The 20,330-nt window shown below is 37.4% G+C and overlaps 2 protein-coding genes across 2 annotated transcripts in view; both read left to right on the top strand.

The window, feature by feature from the left end:
• Positions 1-678: 678 nt before the first annotated feature.
• psma3 (proteasome 20S subunit alpha 3) lies at positions 679-11,833 on the top strand. Its single transcript, XM_081347947.1, has 11 exons — positions 679-872; positions 1,377-1,459; positions 1,685-1,808; positions 2,561-2,662; positions 2,840-2,913; positions 3,028-3,100; positions 7,924-7,989; positions 9,206-9,252; positions 10,579-10,646; positions 11,516-11,580; positions 11,667-11,833. The coding sequence occupies exons 1-11, from the start codon at positions 852-854 to the stop codon at positions 11,709-11,711; spliced, it is 768 nt and encodes a 255-aa protein (XP_081204073.1). The 5' UTR covers positions 679-851; the 3' UTR covers positions 11,712-11,833.
• A 1,392-nt stretch (positions 11,834-13,225) lies between these two features.
• The window catches only part of arid4a (AT-rich interactive domain 4A), a 35,922-nt gene continuing 28,817 nt past the window's right edge, over positions 13,226-20,330 (top strand). Inside the window, exons 1-7 of the mRNA XM_081347946.1 lie at positions 13,226-13,970; positions 14,918-14,967; positions 15,308-15,418; positions 16,614-16,679; positions 17,074-17,164; positions 17,305-17,384; positions 17,502-17,596. Coding sequence (XP_081204072.1) covers positions 14,962-14,967; positions 15,308-15,418; positions 16,614-16,679; positions 17,074-17,164; positions 17,305-17,384; positions 17,502-17,596 — 449 coding nt within the window. The 5' untranslated portion in view covers positions 13,226-13,970; positions 14,918-14,961. The remainder of the gene's footprint in view (positions 13,971-14,917; positions 14,968-15,307; positions 15,419-16,613; positions 16,680-17,073; positions 17,165-17,304; positions 17,385-17,501; positions 17,597-20,330) is intronic.

Consider the following 20,330-nt stretch of genomic DNA (forward strand, 5'->3'; position numbering starts at 1 on the left):
CATTTATTTTTACTCGTATTTAGCGCTTGATGAGAATTAATTTTAGGCCATATTTATAAGTATATTTCGAACTAGAAGTACAAAAAAAAAAGTATAAATATACTATAAATATATGAAAAATATATTATAAAAAATAGTAAAATAAAAAAGTAAAAAAAAATTTTTTGTAAAATAAATAATATATTTTTTTAAATAAATAAATTGAGTGCTGATGTCATTAAAGCAAATAGAGACATGCCAAATTCTAAGATTTATATAAATGTTCATTTAATTGTTATGCTGATCATTTGTAATGAGAAAACAATGAAGAATTTCATTAGTGGTATCAGACGTGGACACAAACCTCAACTGCTAAAATTAATTTGAAGCCCACTACAAGAAACAAATATTTACAAGTTTAATGTTACAAATGATTATGTTTATATAATAATAAAAAATAAAAAAGAAGATACATAGACATTATTTATGTTAAATAGCTTAATGTATGTATAAGACAGCTTAATTTTGTGTAGCCTATACTCGTATGTAGTTTTCATAGTAATATCTTTTCTGATATATTTCTTCTCGTATGTTTATTTTGAAATTATATAACTCGAAAAAGCTGAAAATTTAAAGGTATTTCATGTTCTTCACGTCTCAGAAAATAACACATCTTCTTTAGTATTCTACTTTTATTGTGAAAGACTGCGGCGCTAGCCCTTCGAGAGCATCTGATTGGTCGATATTGTGTCCAATCACAGAGCTCGTTGATCGCAGGTTGCAGAGGGAGAGCTGAAGCGCTGTAGAGTGAAACTGCGGCTGCTAATGCTGAACACTTGCTTAACGTTTATAGTTGATCACAGTCAGTCAAAATGAGCTCCATTGGGACCGGGGTGAGTGGATTCACTACTACAAAATTTATCACAGTATTTGAATGAGACCTGATCCAGAAAGAGCGATTAATTGCGGAGTGCGTGTATGTCTGTGTCATTCTAAAGCTAAAGCTAATAAGCTACTGCTAGTGTGCAGGATCTGTATTAGTGTGTTTTATTCAGTTCCAACCCAATTAAAGTTAATAAAGTGTTTTCATACATAAGTAGCTTAAGCTATTTTTATTTACATGGGTTAGTTGTGCGTTGTGTGCTCTATTTTGCCCCTGCTGAGTCACTGCTCGATAACAATGAATGATAGCAGTTCAAATGAAAAGTCACTGAGGAGGCAAAGTGAAAGTAAGTTTCATGTGCACTGCGAAAGCTGCTTTGCTACATTTATTTAGCCTCATCGATGCACAGATTTGTCTTTATTATTGCAGGGATTAAAAACTATTTGAATTGTTAATTTATATGAAATGAACTCAAGCGATGATTTTGACAGCGGTTCTCTTCTCCCCCGTCCAGTATGATTTATCCGCCTCCACCTTCTCACCTGATGGAAGGGTATTTCAGGTGGAATATGCCATAAAGGCTGTAGAAAACAGCAGGTAATTAATTAACCATTATTACTCATTAATACACATTAAATAAATTAAGCATGACACATTTTAAATATGCTGCTCTGAAAGGCTTTACCCCATTCATTTTAATGTGATGATAACACCTATAATATTTGTGTTTTCCTTTTGATCTCTAATCAAACTGAGAGTTATTATTAAGGAAATTAATTTAATAATTTTGTGCACATTTTTTTCTTTTTTATCGTTCATCAGCACAGCAATTGGCATCCGCTGCAAAGATGGAGTTGTGTTTGGCGTAGAGAAGTTGGTGCTGTCCAAGTTGTATGAGCAGGGCTCCAATAAACGCATCTTCAATATTGATCGGCACGTTGGAATGGTGAGAACATTGAGCATGTTGTTTAATAAACCGAGTCTCATAATTTTTCAGTAATTTATCTTCTTCAGTAACTTGTAAAATAGGTATTTGAGTTTACATACTTGGATTATGCTGATGGCAGTGAATTATTAGATTGTGTCTCCAAAAATGCTAAGGTTCCTTAGGTTTCTTTATTGTACTTTAAAAGCAATTACATCCATGTGATTATTTGGAAAGTGTGCATCCTAAACCTTTACACTGGTGATCAAAAACGTTTAAATAAGATTTTTTTTATATAAGTTTCTGATGCTCAGCAAGGCTGAATTTATTTCATTAGAAAAAAAAATCAGTAAAACAATAATATTGTGAAATAATATTACAGTTTAAAATAACTGGTTTCTGCTATATTATATTTTAAAATGTAATCTATTCCTGTGAAAAGCTGAATTTTCAGCATCATTCCTCCAGTCTTCAATGTCACATGATCTTTCAGAAATCATTCTAATAAGATGCTTTCTTCATTTATTCTTCTGTTTATTGTTATAAAACATATTCTTATAATTATTTTCTAGATTATTTTAGTAGAAAATTAGAAAACAGCATTGATCTGAAATGGAAATATTTTGTAACATTATACTTTTCTTTACTGTCACTTTTAATGCATCCTTGCTGAATAAAAGTATTAATTTCTTTAAAAAAAAAATCTGTCTCCCAACATTTGAATGATAGAGTAAATCCCTACATATATCTGAATCCCTGTCTGTGTCTTCTAGGCTGTGGCTGGTCTTCTAGCAGATGCACGATCTCTCTCTGAAGTGGCCAGAGAAGAGGCGTCAAACTTCCGCTCCAATTATGGCCATGACATCCCACTGAAGGTAAGAGAGAGAGAGTAAAGCAATAGATCACCCAAAAATTAGCACTGTACCTGCATTTATTCACAGTAAATCATTTCCTCACTCTATTCAAATGTGTGTGAAACAAAGAATGGAAATTCTTTGAAGAAAAAATGAGATTCTGGTCATTGATGTACTCTCCTCATATTATCCAAACAGCATCTTGCAGAAAGAGTGGCCATGTATGTCCATGCTTACACATTATACAGCGCTGTGAGGCCTTTTGGATGCAGGTAGGTCTTCTGTAAAAAATGTATTATATAAGATATTGGAAGAGCTTTTATATATATATATATATATATATATATATAAGTGTTTAACTTGTTTATTTTTCTTTAACCTGTCAGTTTCATTCTGGGATCTCATGATGAAGATGATGGTCCACAGCTCTACATGGTTGACCCTTCTGGGATTTCATACGTAAGAATTCTATTGTAAATAAATTATCGCTTTTATTCAGTATTAGGGATAGTTCACCCAAAAATTACAATTCTATCATCATTTACTCACCCTTATGTCGTTCCAAACCAGTAAGACTTTCATTCATCTTCGAAACACAAATGAAGATATTTTAATGAAATCTGAGAGATTTCTGTCCCTCCATTGAAAGTCTGTTCACCCAAACCTTTGATGCTTCAAAATGTTCATAAAGAGATAGTAAAATATATGAATTGAGCGGTTTAATCCAAGTCTTCTGAAGAGACACGATCGCTTTATATAATGAACAGATTGAATTTTAGTTTTTGAATGTGGTGATGAGGTTCTTTTTTGCATGTTACGCCACACGTTTGATCTTCCGCAAGAACCAATGAGGTTTGTTCTCGCGCATCAAGCAGGTTCGGTTGAGCTTTGGTTTATATTCCACCAATCAATGTTTTATATGTGAATAAAAGACTGAATTCAAACTGATCATCATATAAAGAGATCATGTCTCTTCAGGACACTTGGATTAAAGGAGAACTCGGCAACTCTAGCGAACTCTAGTCACTTCTTCGCTGATTTTCCCTTTTGTTGTCGCTAGGCCTGTTGCGATAGTCGATAATTCGATTAATCGCACGATAAAAAAAATGAGCTCGATAATTTTTACGGCCGCGATAATTCCATTTGCATGCTTGTTTGTTTTCCTCGTCTCTCTCTCTCTCTCTCTACCAAAGAGACTGGATGACCACTCTCGCTCGGTTCTTTAGCGTATAGGAGGAGTGAACCCTCTTGTTGTCAGTTGCATGGTCTTTGTGTGGGGAGGCGGCGCCGCGGCGCTTGTCAGTCACATGGTCTTTGTATGGGAAAGCGCCGGCGGGACTGTTTGCGGCTACTGCCGGGAGAGAGAGAAGACGCTAGTTGTGAGTTGCGACAGCGAGCCTGATCACATGAAAATGCGTATCTATACCACAAATGTTATTTCTCGTGCCATTTATACGCCAAAAATAGTTTTTGCATGCATATGATACGCTCTTTATGGCGTGTAATACGCACGCACTCCTCGCCCAAGTATTTTCAGTGCGTAGCATACACGCAATAAAGTGCTTCTCCGTCTTCCCGTTAGTACACAATCACTTGACAAAGTAACAGGAGTAACAGTGCAAAATTGTGTGATATGGCTTGTTGAGGCTTTTTTTTATTTGTTTACAAAGGTCCTAACTGTCAGTTTTGCCTGTTATGGAATGTATCACTATTTAAGCCTAATGTCTAAAGCCTAATGTTTAATATTTTTTGAAGTGCAATTTTGTTTACATCCATTTTATTTATTAACAGCCCTTCATTTTGTTAACAGACACTTAAGCGGGTCGCACACCGGACGCGCAGCGCCACGTCTTTTAAATTCGAACACATTATTCTCTATGGGTGCTTCTCAATTCTTATTTGTGCATCCTCGTTTCCTCTCCTCGCTTCCTTTCCTCGCGTCTCAGCTCCGCCCCCTGTAGGATGCGAGGGAAGGCTGCAAGGAAAAGACGCGAGGACGGAGGGATCGAATGAAAGCTTTTTTTATACATTGGAATACTTGATCACTCGAGCGTCACTTCATCGCGTCATCAGCAGCGCTCAGAGGATCTGCCCTCATGTTGTTGAAATTTGTTTATTTAAGAAATTCATAATAAATAATAATAAAGAAAGATACCCTGTTGAAATATGTGAGGTGTGTGGTTTATATAAACTGCAAAAGTAAAGTATAAATCAAAATTATTGTGACCGATGTGAAGGGGGAGGAGAATTTATACGTGCGTCACGTTGCAATTAGAGAATTGAGATGTCCTTCAAGATGGCTGTGCTCGATCAGTTTCCGGGTCATAGGATGGAGGACGGAGGAGAGAGGAGACGAGGAGGGATATTGAGAAGCACCCTATGAGAGTACACACACCGGCGGCTCCTTTCGGCGTCTGTCCGCGGCGCCCAACAACGGCTCAGGACCGTGTTCAAAATCCTGCCGCGCCACAGAGCGCCATTTACATAGTTTTATATAAAATTTACATTTATGTGTCTCAAATCGCAGTTAATGTATATATGGACTTAATCCTGTGCTGCAATATACATTTAGTTTTATATTTATTTACAGAAATCAGAAAATTGCTGATGTTATCGGATTTTCAGGTGACAGTTGTCCTAGACGTGGCGCGGCGCGGCGCTGAGCTGCGCGTCCGGTGTGCGACCCGCTTAAAAAGAGTCCATTGCTTTCATTGTTTTTGGTTGTTTTGTTCATTTTTTGGGGTATTTAAAATGTTTTCCGTTTTCAGTGTTTAATATTCTTTAGAAATAAAAGTTTATAGATCGTTGAAAAGGCGTACCTGCATTATTATGCCATTATAATTATATTAAATGAAAATGGTCTCAGAACGACAATATTATCGTTTATCGCGATAATTTCTTGGACAATTTATCGTCCAGCAAAATTTGTTATCGTGACAGGCCTAGTTGTCGCATGTTTTCCCCACGAGCTCCCCCTACAGCTGTCGGGGGCGTATATGTCACAACACGGTTGTAAAAAACTCACTTGCGGCGGCCTCCTCCCCCTCTCTATCGCTGCTCATGTGCGTTTGTTTTGATCGAAGCAAGCCAACTGTATCGCGTGGAGCTATGTCTACCGAGGTGGGTAATCTGGTAATACATCATACATGCGTGTGTGTTTATGTTGAATTGCCGTAAAGCGATTCGTGTTTCGCGCTCGTTCTCGCTTCTCACGAGACTTCCAATTTCTATTTTGCCGGGACGGTAGTCCCCAAGTTGCAAGGTTGGTTTTCCGCCTGGGAACGCTGGGGGGAGCGGGGAAAGTCACCAATATCACCAGAACAGGTTGTTTAACCATCCAAATGATTTCTAGACAGTTTTATTAAGTTAAAAAAGTTACCAAGTTCTCCTTTAAACCGCTTGATTCAAAGGGATTCATTTCTTGTACAATCTCTTTGTGAATGTTTTAAAGTGGGTGAACAGACTTTCAATAGAGTGGTGCAGGTATGACGCCAGATGAACCCGGAAGTCTAATTCGCTGCTGGTTCCTTTGAGATTTTGCTATGGGTTTTTTTTATGTTTTTTTTATTTATGTGTAAAATAAAGCCTGTGGTAAACATAACTTGACTATACATTGACGTTTTGTTCTACAACGTAAATTACACACACCTAGCCTGACGTCGTCATACTCAGATTCTAGTCAGAATATGAGTCTGATACTGCTCCATTGGGCTGTGATTATGGGGCGTGTTTCAACCGAACCAGGAAAGAAAATGCCTCTGCACTCAATTGGATAGACCTACAACCAATCAGAGCAACGGAGTAAGTGACTCAACTGCACGCACGCTGGAAGAAGTAGAAGAAGATGAGTGTAAACGATCTTTGCCGGTGTTGTAAAAAGAATTTAAGGATACACGGAGTACTTACCATCACGATCATCATTTTTGAGAGAAATAGTAAGGGTGAATGCATACAAACAAGTTCTCCGTTTAGGATTAGAACTCGACAATACAGCAAACAAATCTTATTGCAACCCAAGCGCTCTTTGGTGACGTGGATGATTACGTTACTGTTGATCATCTGTCCATCATCGTATAAAGCCCGCCCTGACAATTTGATTGATCCGAACAGCTCTGGTTCGAGCATAGTTGATCCACAACGGATCAAGTCCAGACCGAACTTCCCAACCTCAAATGTTGTGGGCAGGGCTAAGTTCGGCTGGCATCCAGGCTAACACACACCCATTGTGAAGCAGTTATGTTAATTTTTGAAAATGAACAAGTAACTAGATAATACAGTTTGGAGTGTGATTGTGTGTGCAATTTACGTTGTAGAACAAAACGTCAAAGTATCGTCAAGTTGTGTTTACCACAGAATTCATTTTACTCATAAATTCAAAAACCCTATTATAAAACCCCATGGGAAAATCTTGAATGAACCAGCGGCAAATTAGGCTTCCGGGTTTCGACGTCATACCTGGACCACACTATTGAGGGATTGAAATCTCTCAGGGTTTGTTCACACTTGTAGTTCAGTTCTCGTGGTTCATTTGATCCAGACCAAAAAAAAAAAAACTAAAAACATTTAGTTCTGGTCCTCTTAGTGTGACATTGGCATTTACAGTGGCCCTCCAGGAGCAGAGTTTGACACGTGTTATAGAGGGACAGAAATCTCTCAGATTTCATTGAAAATATCCTCATTTGTGTTTTGATGAGGAACAAAATTTGTATGGATTTAAAACAACATTAGGGTAAGCAAATGACAGAATGTTAGTTTTTGGGAGAACTATCCCTCTAATGCACACTTTAGCTCTGTCCCGAATGGAACCCTAAGCCCTCGCAGTCTTTGTCCGAGTCTACAGTTTCGTGACGTAATGCCTCTTTGACTGTCGGATAGACGTTTTCTGCAGAGCTCGCTTTCGTGCGGGCTCAGCAAAAGTGCGCATGGAGGGCTATTATGGGCTGCAAAAGGGGTGCTCGCGAGCACCCTTCTGAAACCTACAATGACAAATGGGACACCTTACGGTCTCGTGGACTGAATAGACATGCGCACAAGGTGCATTGTAGCTACATGAAACTAGTTCTGTAGCCAAATGTAAGAGCAAATGTAGCAGAACTTTAATGTTACCTTTGTGGTCAAGTTGGAGTGACCACCAATGGAAAAGCAGCTAAAATGTGCCCAGCATACACGCAAACTCCATAATTACTGCAATAAAAAATGCAGATTATACATTGTTTTCATTAACCTGAACTTCCTGTACATGTATTTCCCTTTGTAATTAGTGTTTGTTTTGTGTGTGTTAGGGTTACTGGGGCTGTGCGATTGGAAAAGCCAAGCAAGCTGCCAAGACAGAAATTGAGAAACTACAGGTATGTGTTATTTATTAGGTATATAGACCTTATGCACCAGAGAAACGAGCATGTAGAATTGCGCATCTTTAGAATTTTGTGTGATTTATCATTTTTCTATTGTTGCAGTAGCTGTGTATATTTATATGGCATCGAAGAGTAATTAGCTGGTGAAGTGAATTTACTTATTGTAGAGTTAACGAAAGTTATCATGAGCATTGTAATGTTTGAAGGATGTCATAAGTAGACCAGGAAGATTTTAAAACTAGCGGATTCATTCATTAATCCGTAAGATCTTAACTTCATGCTGTGGAAATACAAACCAGAAGAAAGAAACAAGCAAAAACTAAATGAGTGCAGCGTTGAAAAGGGGTGGGTAAATTAACCATTCTGTAAAGACAGAGCTTTCAGATAAGCACATACATTTTGCCTTACACTACTGTTCAAAAGTTTAAGGTTCGTAAATGAATAATTTTATTTAGCAAGAATGAATAAAATTGATCAAATGCTGCAGCAAAGACACGTTACTAAAGATATGCAATTCAAATAAAAGCTGTACTTTTGAACTTTATATTCATCAATGAATCCTGAAAAATATTAAAAGCAGCACAACTGTTTTCAACATTGATAAATGTTTCTTGAGCAGCATATTAGAATGATTTCTGAAGGATCATGTGACTAATGATGCTGAAAATTCAGCTTTGCCATCACAGCAATAAATTACATTTTAAAATATACATTCAAATTGAAAACCGTTAAATTGTAATATATTTCACAATATTACTTCATTTTTGATCAAATCAGTGTAGCCTTGGTCATAAGAGACTTCTTTCAAAAATATTAGAGACTTTCCGTCCCCAAACTTTTAAACGGTTGTGTGCATCTGCAAGTGGTCATAGTATCTCCAGGGTCGTAGTACAGAAAGTTTTATTTGCATCTTATTGTCTTTTATTTGTCAGCATACACTCCATTAGATCTTTACCCCTAACAGTACAGCTGTGATGTTTAGAGGAAGCATGTTTGGCAGTCTTTCTTTGAAACCAGTTCAAACAAGAGTCAGCTACTTCCAGTACTGCAGGGACCACATCATATAAAACCGTCTTAAAGAAGTAACAGCATTATGCCATCAGAAGAAGATTACAATACTAGATTCCTTTAGCAGTGTTTTCATGTTAATGTCAACAGATTAAAGCGATTAAACGTGTAAAGGTTAAATCCTGTAATTATTTTATTTCAGATGAAAGAAATGACCTGCAGAGAACTGGTGAAGGAAGTGGCAAAAATGTGAGTGTTTTGTTTCTAACTTAAAATGGAGAAGACATCGAAAATCGAATGCATCATTCATAGCCAACACAAGAGAGCAGTAGAGGTCCACGAAAACAAACCTGTCGGACTACTAGTAATGAGTTTTGTCAGCTGAATTGTTTTCTTATCTGTTAGGTTGCTGAGTTTACAGTAATGTTGGCTACTAATGAACAGGGTTCCTACACCTTTTGACTAGTCAGTTTAAATGACTTTTACATGATTTTCTCAGGCATTGATGGGTTACTGAATACACACTTTAAACGTTAAAGGGATGGTTCGGAGTAATTTCAACCCAGGGTCCTTTGCACCATGACCTCGAGCCAAACACCCCCCAGAAGCTTTTTTTCCCTTAGTCGAACATTATTAAATTTAGAGCTTATTTGGAGATGATGGAGAATGGCTTAGTGCAGGCGCTAATGGATCCAAGGATGTATCTCGTAAATTACCCCACTAATAATGCCCAGAATGGTACCAGACTTCTACAGTAGTACAAATAGGTTCTGTACTAATAAAATTAGGCATTGGAAAGTTTGTAAGTACAACAGGAGTTTATTTAAATAACACTTGCCTGACGGCTCATGCTAATGCTAACCCGGACGTCGAGGTCACTTCTGTGATTTGGGAAAAGCCTGTAAAAGTCTTGGCAGAAAGCGATGCATAAGGATGTAGTGTAACGACGCCTAGTTCCAGGAATGCACTAATATTTTGTAGGTAGTACCAGTTTGCAACAATTATTAGTTAACACTAGTTGTTAACACTTCGGAGAAAAAAAAAATAATTTTGGGGGGATATACCAAAAAACTTTTTCAGCAACATGGGAGTTTTGCAAAGGACTTTTACGGGCATTATTAGTGGGGTAATTTACGAGATACAACCTTGGATCCATTAGCGCTAATGCACTAAGCCATTCGGCTGATATCTCTAAATAAGCTCTAACTTTAATAATGTTCGACCACGGGGAAAAAAGTGTTAAGCTCGAGGTCATGGTACAAAGGACCCTAGGTTGAAATTACTCCGAACCATCCCTTTAAATCATCTTATTGAGATTGCACTCCAAAAAATTCTAACCAGTATATTTATAATTTATATCAGAGCATAAATAATACACAATAAAGAAATTCTTGTCAGTGACTTTTCCAGACCTAAAAATGTAAAAAATCTGTTTCCATGCTGTCCATGATTGTGGGAGCCCTGAATAAAACATTTATAACATGGCATATCTAATTAAACATTTTATATTTATACATTTTTATAACTATTTGTGTGTGTGTGTGTGTGTGTGTGTGTTTTGTCATCTCTTTTCAGTATCTATATCGTTCATGATGAGGTAAAAGACAAATCCTTTGAGCTGGAGCTTAGCTGGGTTGGAGAAGGTAATGACAGGCTTTTATATTCTTATACTCAATCTATTGTGAATTTAACTTAAAAAAATCTTTTTTTTTTTTTCTCCTGTCTGACACAGATCGGAATTTGTTGCACACGTGTAAACACAAAAATCAGCACGAGATCCGATTTTTTCGCATTTTTCGTTCTGAGCCTCTTCCATATGTGATTTAAAATAACAAGTGAAAATTACTGCTATTTTCTGGTCTATATCCATTCAAACGTTCCATGACAGCTTTTAACTTATCCATGTTGGCAAATAATCATGGCCACCCACCCGAAATGAATTGTAAAATAATTTTTGTAAGGCCATTCAAAACCCAAGGGTCAACCATGTAAAGCGATCACCGACAGAATTATTTTGGCGGGGATAAAATGTAAACACAGATATCAGATACCAGTCCTGTCTAAAGTGAATGTAAACAAGCGGGACCACAAAAAAATTACGAATATGGTCAAAAGATCATATCTGTGCATTAGTCTAAGACTTTCAGTGTAAATGCAGCCTTTACTGAATCTGAGTTTTTAGGAAAATATTTGTAATACTTCAAACTTCCTTTCAGTTTTCCTCTACTGCATTTGTGTTCAGTGCTGCATTTCTCATAAAACCCCTTTCATCGTTTTGTTGTATATTATATTGTAATTGTTTTCTGTCCATTTCTAAGGTTGGACATTTTTTCACATTAAGATTATAATACAATAGTAGTATTGCTTATTGTTGCACTTCTAGTACCTTTTAGATATTGGCGTGATTCAACATGCCACACGATTATTTATTTATTTTTTTATCCCTGATTTAATGGGGTATCAGCAGTAAAAGGAATGGTTTTATTAATATGTATTTTTTCCCTCTGATTAGTCACCAAAGGAAAGCATGAGCTTGTCCCGAAAGACATCAAAGAGGAGGCGGAGAAATACGCTAAAGTAAGTTACTGTTCCTCTGGTAATAGATATAATATAACAAAAGCTCTCTTCAGTGTTGGCTTATTGTCACATGTCTGTCCTGACAGGAATCCCTGGAGGAGGAAGATGACTCTGATGAGGACAACATGTAAACGCGGTGTTGCAAACCTCTCTGTTTTTCCACTTCACTGACTATGTGTACCATGTTTCAGACTTTCTGGCAACTCTCAACTTGACTGCAGACAATAAAATGTTTTTTATGTTTTCTAATGGACTAATGTAGTCCTACGTTTTGTGGGTTTCAAACTTAACAATAAATACGATTAATAAAACTGAAAGAAGCTCTGATTCAGAATCCTAAATTGGCATAATAACCATTCATTAGTTGGGCAGCAAGCTTAGACAAAGGATCCACCTTCTCTTTCAGAAAACCTGTGGCGTCATTGATTGATATTTATGCACACCCTGTCTAGAGAATGTGTATATTACAAGGTTGGACATGAGGCACTTAAGACATTATGCATTCTGGTGTGTAAATAAACAGTTCACCTGCAATACGCTGCGAGGATTTGACCCTGAGTTAATGGTTAGCTTAGTTGTGCCAGCCTCTAGCATATGGAGCCTCAAAGCAATCCCAGTACATTATAATTTACTTTTTAAACTTGCCATCCATGACATTGTAACCCAAGCATGCATGCATGATAGATATAGTATTGGAGTTAAAACAAAAGTGACTAGGTCTTTAACTTTAAGGAACATACTTTCCATTACAGCAGTTCTGAGAGTAACACTGATATTTAGCACTGTGATGTACACTAGCAGGCAAGAGTTTGGGTACACCTGCTCATTCATTATTATTACTAATTTACACATTTTAGATTAATAGCAAAGCCATCAAAATTATGAAATTAAAGAAAGTAAGGGATGAGAATGCTGTAGTAAATCCAAGTTAAAAACATTTGAGAGAGAATTGTCTCTCAGGGTTTCTACAAAACTAATTTAAAGTATTTCAGCAGATGCCTTTTGATCAAAGCTTATGAAAAACATAATCCAAACGTTAGACTCGCAGTGCATAGACAATTGTGGGAGCTTTGTGTCGTTTTTATGGCCTTTGAGGCCAAAGCTTTGCACGTGACCTCTATTTTTAGCTCTGTGTGTTGCTGACCACCTCTTATTTGGAAAGTAGAGTTTGAAATTAATGTTACTTTAAAACGGTCCCATAGATGTATTATGTAATGTGTGCTTATAGATTAATTTACAAGCTGATTAATGCATAGGCAAACTGAGAGATTTATTGATTAAACAAGATACACAGATATAATATACAACTAGATCAACATTGCACAAGTATAAATTATTTTCTGATCCTGTTTATACAATAAATACCTCTTAAACATAAGATTCTACTGTTCCAGTCGCTGATGTAGGCCTATATCAACACTGAATCAAACACAACATATAGTCCTTAATATCCATCATAAACAAACATTAACAGCGAAAATCGCACTTCTGATTCACAATCATAATGCTTCAATATCGTTAGAGTAAAACGAGCATTTCAGTGACAATCTAATGCATAATTTGCAACCACGCAGGTGTCATTAAATTTGTATCTAACGTAACACACATACGTGCTTACTAATATGACGCTCTGTTCCGGTCACGTGGTCCACAAACCCATGACGCCAGACGCTCTCTACAGCATCGACATAAAGACGCCATTACCGTTGCCTTCAATTGACCTTTTCTACACGACCGCATTAAAACTATTATTTGGTAAAATATTTGTAATACAAATCACATAAAGAACAAATTTAATTTAAATCGATGCTAAGGTTATTCGATCTGAGTAGAAAAGCAGGCAAAAAAAGTCACGAGGCTCACCGCGAAATCTCACGGGCTCCGAGTCCAGAATGCGAAAATAATTACGTTGGGTACAAAATGGCGAATGTTCTCTTCGCCTCGACATGCGCAGACTGAGCAGAGGCTTTCCCTCTGAAATGAAGCTCCGTTCCCATGCACCCTTTCCAGCCAATGGCCGTCGCTGATGGGACGCATCTGACTCAATTCGACCAATCAGAACCGTGGACAACGCAGAACAGGAAACAAGTAGCCAATCGGGGACCAGGATGGATTTGTTGTATTCGCAAAGAGTGCGACTCAAAGAACACCAATGAGAAAGCGTTATTCGCAGCGCCGCTTTCGTACTCCGCAATCAGGTTTCGCGCTTCAGACTAACCAATAGAATTTCGCTTAGCAGTCAGCCAATGGCAATGTTCTAAATTTGCTCACAGGGGCCCCGGCAGCCAATAGGGATCCGAGAAACACAACCTCAGCTCAACAGCTTGTTATTTCGTCTATGCCTTTGCAACCTAGTCGAATGCTGAGCTGAAGCAGTCATATAGGAGCATGTAAGTACACATATATATTTCCATACAACATTCAAACACCGATTTTGCGTCAGTAAACCCGTATATTCACGCGTTTCTCATTTAAACCCGCTAGTCTGAAAGTAATCCAGTCATATTTGCCGTTTTCCCGTGGTTTCCAGCGAAGGTATTTAGGCGACGAAGAGAAAAAAAAATTGAATGGCAAAGCCTAGTCACATCTAACGTTAGTCGGCTTGTTTTCTCACAGATTTTACCCGACGACTTTTACTTAAACTAACCACTCAAAACCGATCACTTTATAGTCAAAAACTTATAACTCAGTTTGAAGGGAAAAGTCGCCTCACATATTGTTGCGGAACTAACCCGAAGAACTATTTAAATCGCCATAACAGCTTCACTATGTTTAGCTCAACCGTCACAATTTGATTGACAGGCGTCAATAAACATCATAACTGTCAGTTTGACGTTCTTCGAACTCAGATACTTCGGTAAATACAGTGTTAAGTGAGGGAAAACGGGGGTTAGTGGATGGTGGAGGGGCTGACATGGTGCAGGACGGTGTGTGAGCTATGATGGCGACGTGACACACACACACACACACACACACACACACAGTGAGTGAAGCGGGAAGGAAACACGCAGGGTTTGAAGGGGTTATGTTTTCCTTCAGTGACTCCGTGCTTTGTTTTTACACCATCAAGACATCGTAAGTGTCTCAGATTGGAGGTAAAGTCACGGTGAGGCAGTTAAGGCTTTGTTTTGATGGGTTGGTCTTGTTTATTTGATCATTTTGAAAGGGATAAGGACGAGAAGTGGCTAGCTGCGTTAGCTCCTTTAGCATTTTCTCTGTTCTGTGTGTTTGTGTTGTGCTGTCAAATTCTTCACACACATACATATGACACGTTTTTTTTAGCACATGGCGCCAGATCGTGACTGTTTCTTTCTGCTTGTGTGTTGTTCTGTTTCAGCAGTCGAAACCAATCGAGCTGGACTCCCTCAAATAGCCATCAAGATGAAGGTGAGTCTCTGCAGTTCTGATAGGCGACGCCTCCCTAAATGAAGCACAGCAAGCATTTGGAACAACACACTTAAATGAATAAATCACATATGGATGGGTTTTTTGTAGAATAGCTGACCAGGGATGATCAGAGAAGCTCAGTAGTTCAATGATTGAAGTAGTCAGTCTCTATATGTGCTTTCTGAATAACCAAGATAGTACTTTTCACAACACTTAAGTGCTGTTACTGAAAGTATTCTCAGATGTTTTTCCTCATGCTTTTCATAACCGTGACCATGCAAAGAGCAAGTGTTGGTATGAATCTGTCTATGCACCTTAATAATATTTACACTGTTCACAGGTAGCAGATGAACCTGCCTACCTGACTGTGGGGACGGATGTGAGCGCAAAGTACCGCGGTGCCTTCTGCGAGGCAAAAATCAAGACTGTTAAACGCATGGTGAAAGTTAAGGTACGTTTAATCTGTCTGATAGAAGTATGTATTCATCATGCAAGTCAATTTTATTTGTATAGTGCTTTTCACAATACACATTTTCAAAGCAGCTTTACAGCAATTCATTTGCTTAATGTTTATATCATCTTAATTCCTTATAGTCACAATTTAATGATGTAGTTTATATTTTGCGATGATGTAAACAGTTAAGTTGTTGAGGTTTGCTGTTTAGTTGAGTATACTGTATGCATGTGGATACCGTTGGATGAAAAATGTATGCAAGTATATTTTAAGTATTTCCCCAGGTAATAAAATTGTTTACAATTTCTGATTGTAAATCAAGCTGTTGAAATTAGCCTCATACTATTCATCACTTTGAAATGTATACTTTCAAAACTTTGTCCCTTTTAAATAGTCCTTGGTGTGTGTTTTCAGCTAACAATCATCTTTGAGCTTTATATATTAGTTTAAAAAAATGTGAAAAGTGAAAAAGTTCAGAGTACACATGCGGCTTATGTCAAGCCAGTGTCAGATGACATAGAGGATAAACAAAGTTTTCCAAGTGTCATTTTCTGTTGGTGACAATGCAGAGATTTGTTTATATAAAAGGGTTTTGTTGCTTTTATGCAGAAGTGTTTGGTGCATTTTACACCGCAAGCTTCAGTAATGAAGCAGGCCAAAGGAAAACCACCTAATAATCCTGCTTTGTGAACTAACTCTGCACACCATTCAAACTTCGGCTGTGCAGAACACCCATCTTTTCAGATAGAGTAGTCTAACAGTAAGCTTACAAATTGCTTAATTTTGATCAGCACCTACCAATCACAAGTATGCTGTTTTAGGGTTAATCCACATACTGGCATTTTTGCGAGATCTCATTGTACGTCATCAATGTTTTGTTTTCTCTCAAGGTCTTGGTTTGTGGCGGTACTAGTGAAACATCACAGCCTTGAGTAACACATACCTGAAGTTTGTGTTGCACATTCTCAAGTTTGATTACAAAGAAATAGTTCCTCTTTACATTGTATGTAGGCGCTCACTAAGAAGCTTGTTTGAGAGAGATCATGAAGAAAATGCCGTCTGTTACATAACCAGATTACTTCACCTTCACTGAGCTGGATGGTTACTGTCTTACCGTCCTTGTCACTCTCCCCTTCATGCTTTGGTGCTCTTTTTCTATATTTTTTATTTTTTTACCTTTTTTTGTTTGTAGGTTATGCTTAAAGGAGACAGCACCTCACAAGTTGTCCAAGATGACCAAGTCAAAGGACCCTTAAGGGTAAGAGACTCTTTTTTTTAGACACTGACTTAAATCAATTTTCCTATAATGCTTTTTATAAATGTTTTGTCTTGCACATGCAATATTTACTAGAAGGTACTGCTTAGTTGTAGTCATGTTCAAAATGAACTTTTCCCCACAACTGTTATTGCAGAGTGAACTGAGAAAATTAACTTATGGTCATGACTGGAATATTATTTAAAGAAACTGAGCACCTTGTGCACTCTGAGGCAAAATATTGTATATCTTGTAGCTCATAGACTGTTTAATTGTAAAACAAGAAAAGTTTTTTTTTAACTGAACTCTGTTTGAAATTTGTCCTATTTGTGTCACAGCAGTTTATTGCACAAAAAGTTAGGTAGTGCAATGATGTGTTCTGCATCTCTGGTCTCAGGTTGGCTCAACAGTGGAAGTGAAGAGCCCAGAGGGTGGACTTAGCGAAGCTGTCATCAGCAAACTCACAGATGCCAGCTGGTACACTGTGGGTACGTACAGACACAGCTGACTAAATCTACCTAGAATGAATTGCACATATAGTACCACTCTTAGGCCCTATAATTGGTCTTCAGTAAACTAAACTTGTCATTTACATTTTAATGTTTTTTTCCTTGCATGGTCATTGCAGTTTTTGATGACGGGGATGAGAAAACCCTTAGAAGAACGTCACTGTGTCTTAAAGGCGAAAGACATTTTGCAGAGAGTGAGGTAAATGTAAAAAATAAATTGAGTGTGAGGTGTTATCTGCATCATGTGTCTTGTGGTTAACACTTTTCCCTGGTTTTCTCTCTATTTCTTTTTTCTGCCTATCTCTCTCTGTAACAGACTTTGGACCAACTGCCCCTTACTAACCCAGAGCACTTTGGCACTCCAGTCATTGGAAAGAAGACAAATCGGGGTAGAAGGTCTTCTCAGGCAGTGTGAGTATTTGCAGTCCTTTCCTCTTTGTGCTATCTAGATGTATGAAGTGAATCTCATTCTTAGATTAATTCCTCGTATTCCTTACAGTTTTGCACCCAAAACAGTCCTAACTTAGTTTTATATGATCATTTTCCCATTTTCATTCAAATCCCTTTATTTTAAACAGGCTTTTGCTAATGTACATTTAAGACTTCAGTTTGTAAATGATCTCTGATTGCAGTGGCTAAATTCATACTGAGCTTGTTATAGTACACTTCAGAAGCCCCGTTTACACCGCCAGCGTTTTTTTTTTTTTTTTTTTACACCGCCGCTGTATGTCGTAGTCTCTGTACTATGTAGTCGTTCCCAGTGCTGTCGCTCTAATGTTATTGGTAGACTGCACGTCTGACCATATCTATAGACCTTATGTAGCCCCGCCCCTTTTCAGTGCGGCGCTCGTTCTCTTTGTCTTCCGGTCTCTATTTTCATAGCGATCTTGCATATTTATGAATTAATAAATTCCGTTTTTGCGGAAGTTAAAAGACAATATTCTAAAGATGGCTGCGCCCTTGTTTCTCTGGCGCATTAAGTCTATAGAAAGTACAATCACAAGTGATATATAAAACAAAGATATCATTCTGATCTGATGAGGAATTAGGCTTAAAAGATTTAAAAGTAATGTTATGCTGTTGGAGAGTTGTTATATTAACCACAGCAGTGCTCAGTGCATTAAATCATTAACTAGAATAACGATTGATCAATCAACAAATTAAACTCACTCATACTGTCAACAGTTACTAAAACGTCATTCGAATTTGATAAATAATAATTTTTCTTGTCCCTAATAATCAACATAATGCAGGGGAAACTGTAAAATGAAGCAGCAGTGTTAAACTTGCATCATACAATTACAACACACAAACTATGAACGTATGAATCAAACTCACTAAGACTGTCGACAGTTTGTTTTCCATGCATCATTTTATTATATCCATGTTTGTGGTTACACAGTCAAATCATATAAAAGAGTGAAGTCACTCCGGAACGCTGTTCTGTCTCGAGAGTCTGAGCTTCACTGACAGTCTTCACTCCTATTGGTTGTTGCTCGTGAAATTCACTTCTCATTTACATAAAGTTGAAATTTCGGAACTTTTGTCGCGTGTCTCATGTCGCTTGTCACGCCCACATTCTGTCGCCAACGGTTACTATCGCTCTTGTCGCCGGCCCTCCATTGAAATGAATGGGATCATGTTGCTTTGTCGCTGCGTGTTGCTAGCGGTGTGAACGGGGCTAAAGTCTTGCTTTGCTGTTGTTACAATTAGATCCTACATCCTCAGTCAGTGTTTAAACTGATGATTCCCAGTTTGTTTTTGAGCTTGAATTAACATTATTCTAGCTTTTTTATTCCACTTTCTATTTTATTTATTTCTATCAGGGTTCGTATGGTCATGAAAAACCTGGAAAAGTCATGAAATTTTAAAAAATAGCAATATCCAGGCCTGGAAAAGTTTTGGAAAAGTCATGGAAATTTGTTTCAAAATATTTATATAATAGAATATGTTTAAGTGCTAATACGGGTTAAACAAACTACAATATGTAACGTTCATTCGATCATTTCAACTGCGGCAATCCATCAGGTTTGTTTTTGCGGCGTTTAGCGTTATAACCATTCACACACATTTCTGTTGAGCTTATAAATGTGATGGCCAATCAATCAGAGGCGTTCAGGTTAGTCATTGCTGAAACGAAGAGTTTTGTTCACTGCACGTTCTCTGACTGAAACTCGCAAATTCTCCCATCATAAACAACAAAGTGCAAATTCGATGGAAGAGATTCATGTTGCAGTGTAGTCAGCTTCTGTAATTTCAACGGGAGTGCTTGTGAGTACTTAAACTCGCGCTAGACCTAAGTTATGGACGGCTTTACGATCGGTCACATTCGCTGCTCCCTTTCTGTATACAGTTTATTCCAGTTAATATGATTTATTCATCATGCTGATAAGATTGTCTTAATTTCTAAAAATAATTCATTAACTGTTCTTAGATTGTTTTATTTGAACATGACATGTATCTTCCCCAAACACAATAACTTTTATGTATTCTATTAATCTGCATTAATAATCATTATTACAATATCAAGAGCATTAATTGACAATAATGACCCTGTAGTGAGTTCCTGTTAATTTAATAATTTATGAGCATTAAACAGTTTTTGTAAATAAACATTTATGCTGTTTCAGAGGGAGCTTCTGTTCCACCTTTGTAGTGTAAAGATGGGTTTTGTTAATGATAAAATGTTATTGGTAACAGTCTGTATAGTATTCTGATTGATTTAAGTAATTGGTTAAGTTTTTGACACAAAAGACAACAACAGGTAATCATAAAAATTGCACTAATGAACGGGAAAAAAGCCCCTGGAAATCAATTGCAAGGGGCCTCCTAATGGAAAAGTTAATTTCTGACCCTGGCATGGGGTAGCATCTGGCAGCTACAGTTTGTACTTGGTGTAAATTGCATAAATGAAAAAATAAACTCTACTGTTTTGGGCTAATTCAAATATGGACGTTATCTTGTTGTTGATTGAAGGTTACCCCGTGAGATTAATGGTAAATAGTAGGCAAAGCTGTTTTAAAATCTTCTTAGTTACCAAATTTTGTATTCCAAAAGTTTGTCTCTGGTACTGCCACCTTGAAAAGTTACTGTCTGTGTTTACTGGACACTTTTATTTACTTATTTTACATTTTTGCCTCCCATG

The sequence above is a fragment of the Scardinius erythrophthalmus genome (assembly GCF_964197995.2).
Source record: "Scardinius erythrophthalmus genome assembly, chromosome: 19".
In the NCBI taxonomy this organism is placed as follows: Eukaryota; Metazoa; Chordata; class Actinopteri; order Cypriniformes; family Leuciscidae; genus Scardinius; species Scardinius erythrophthalmus.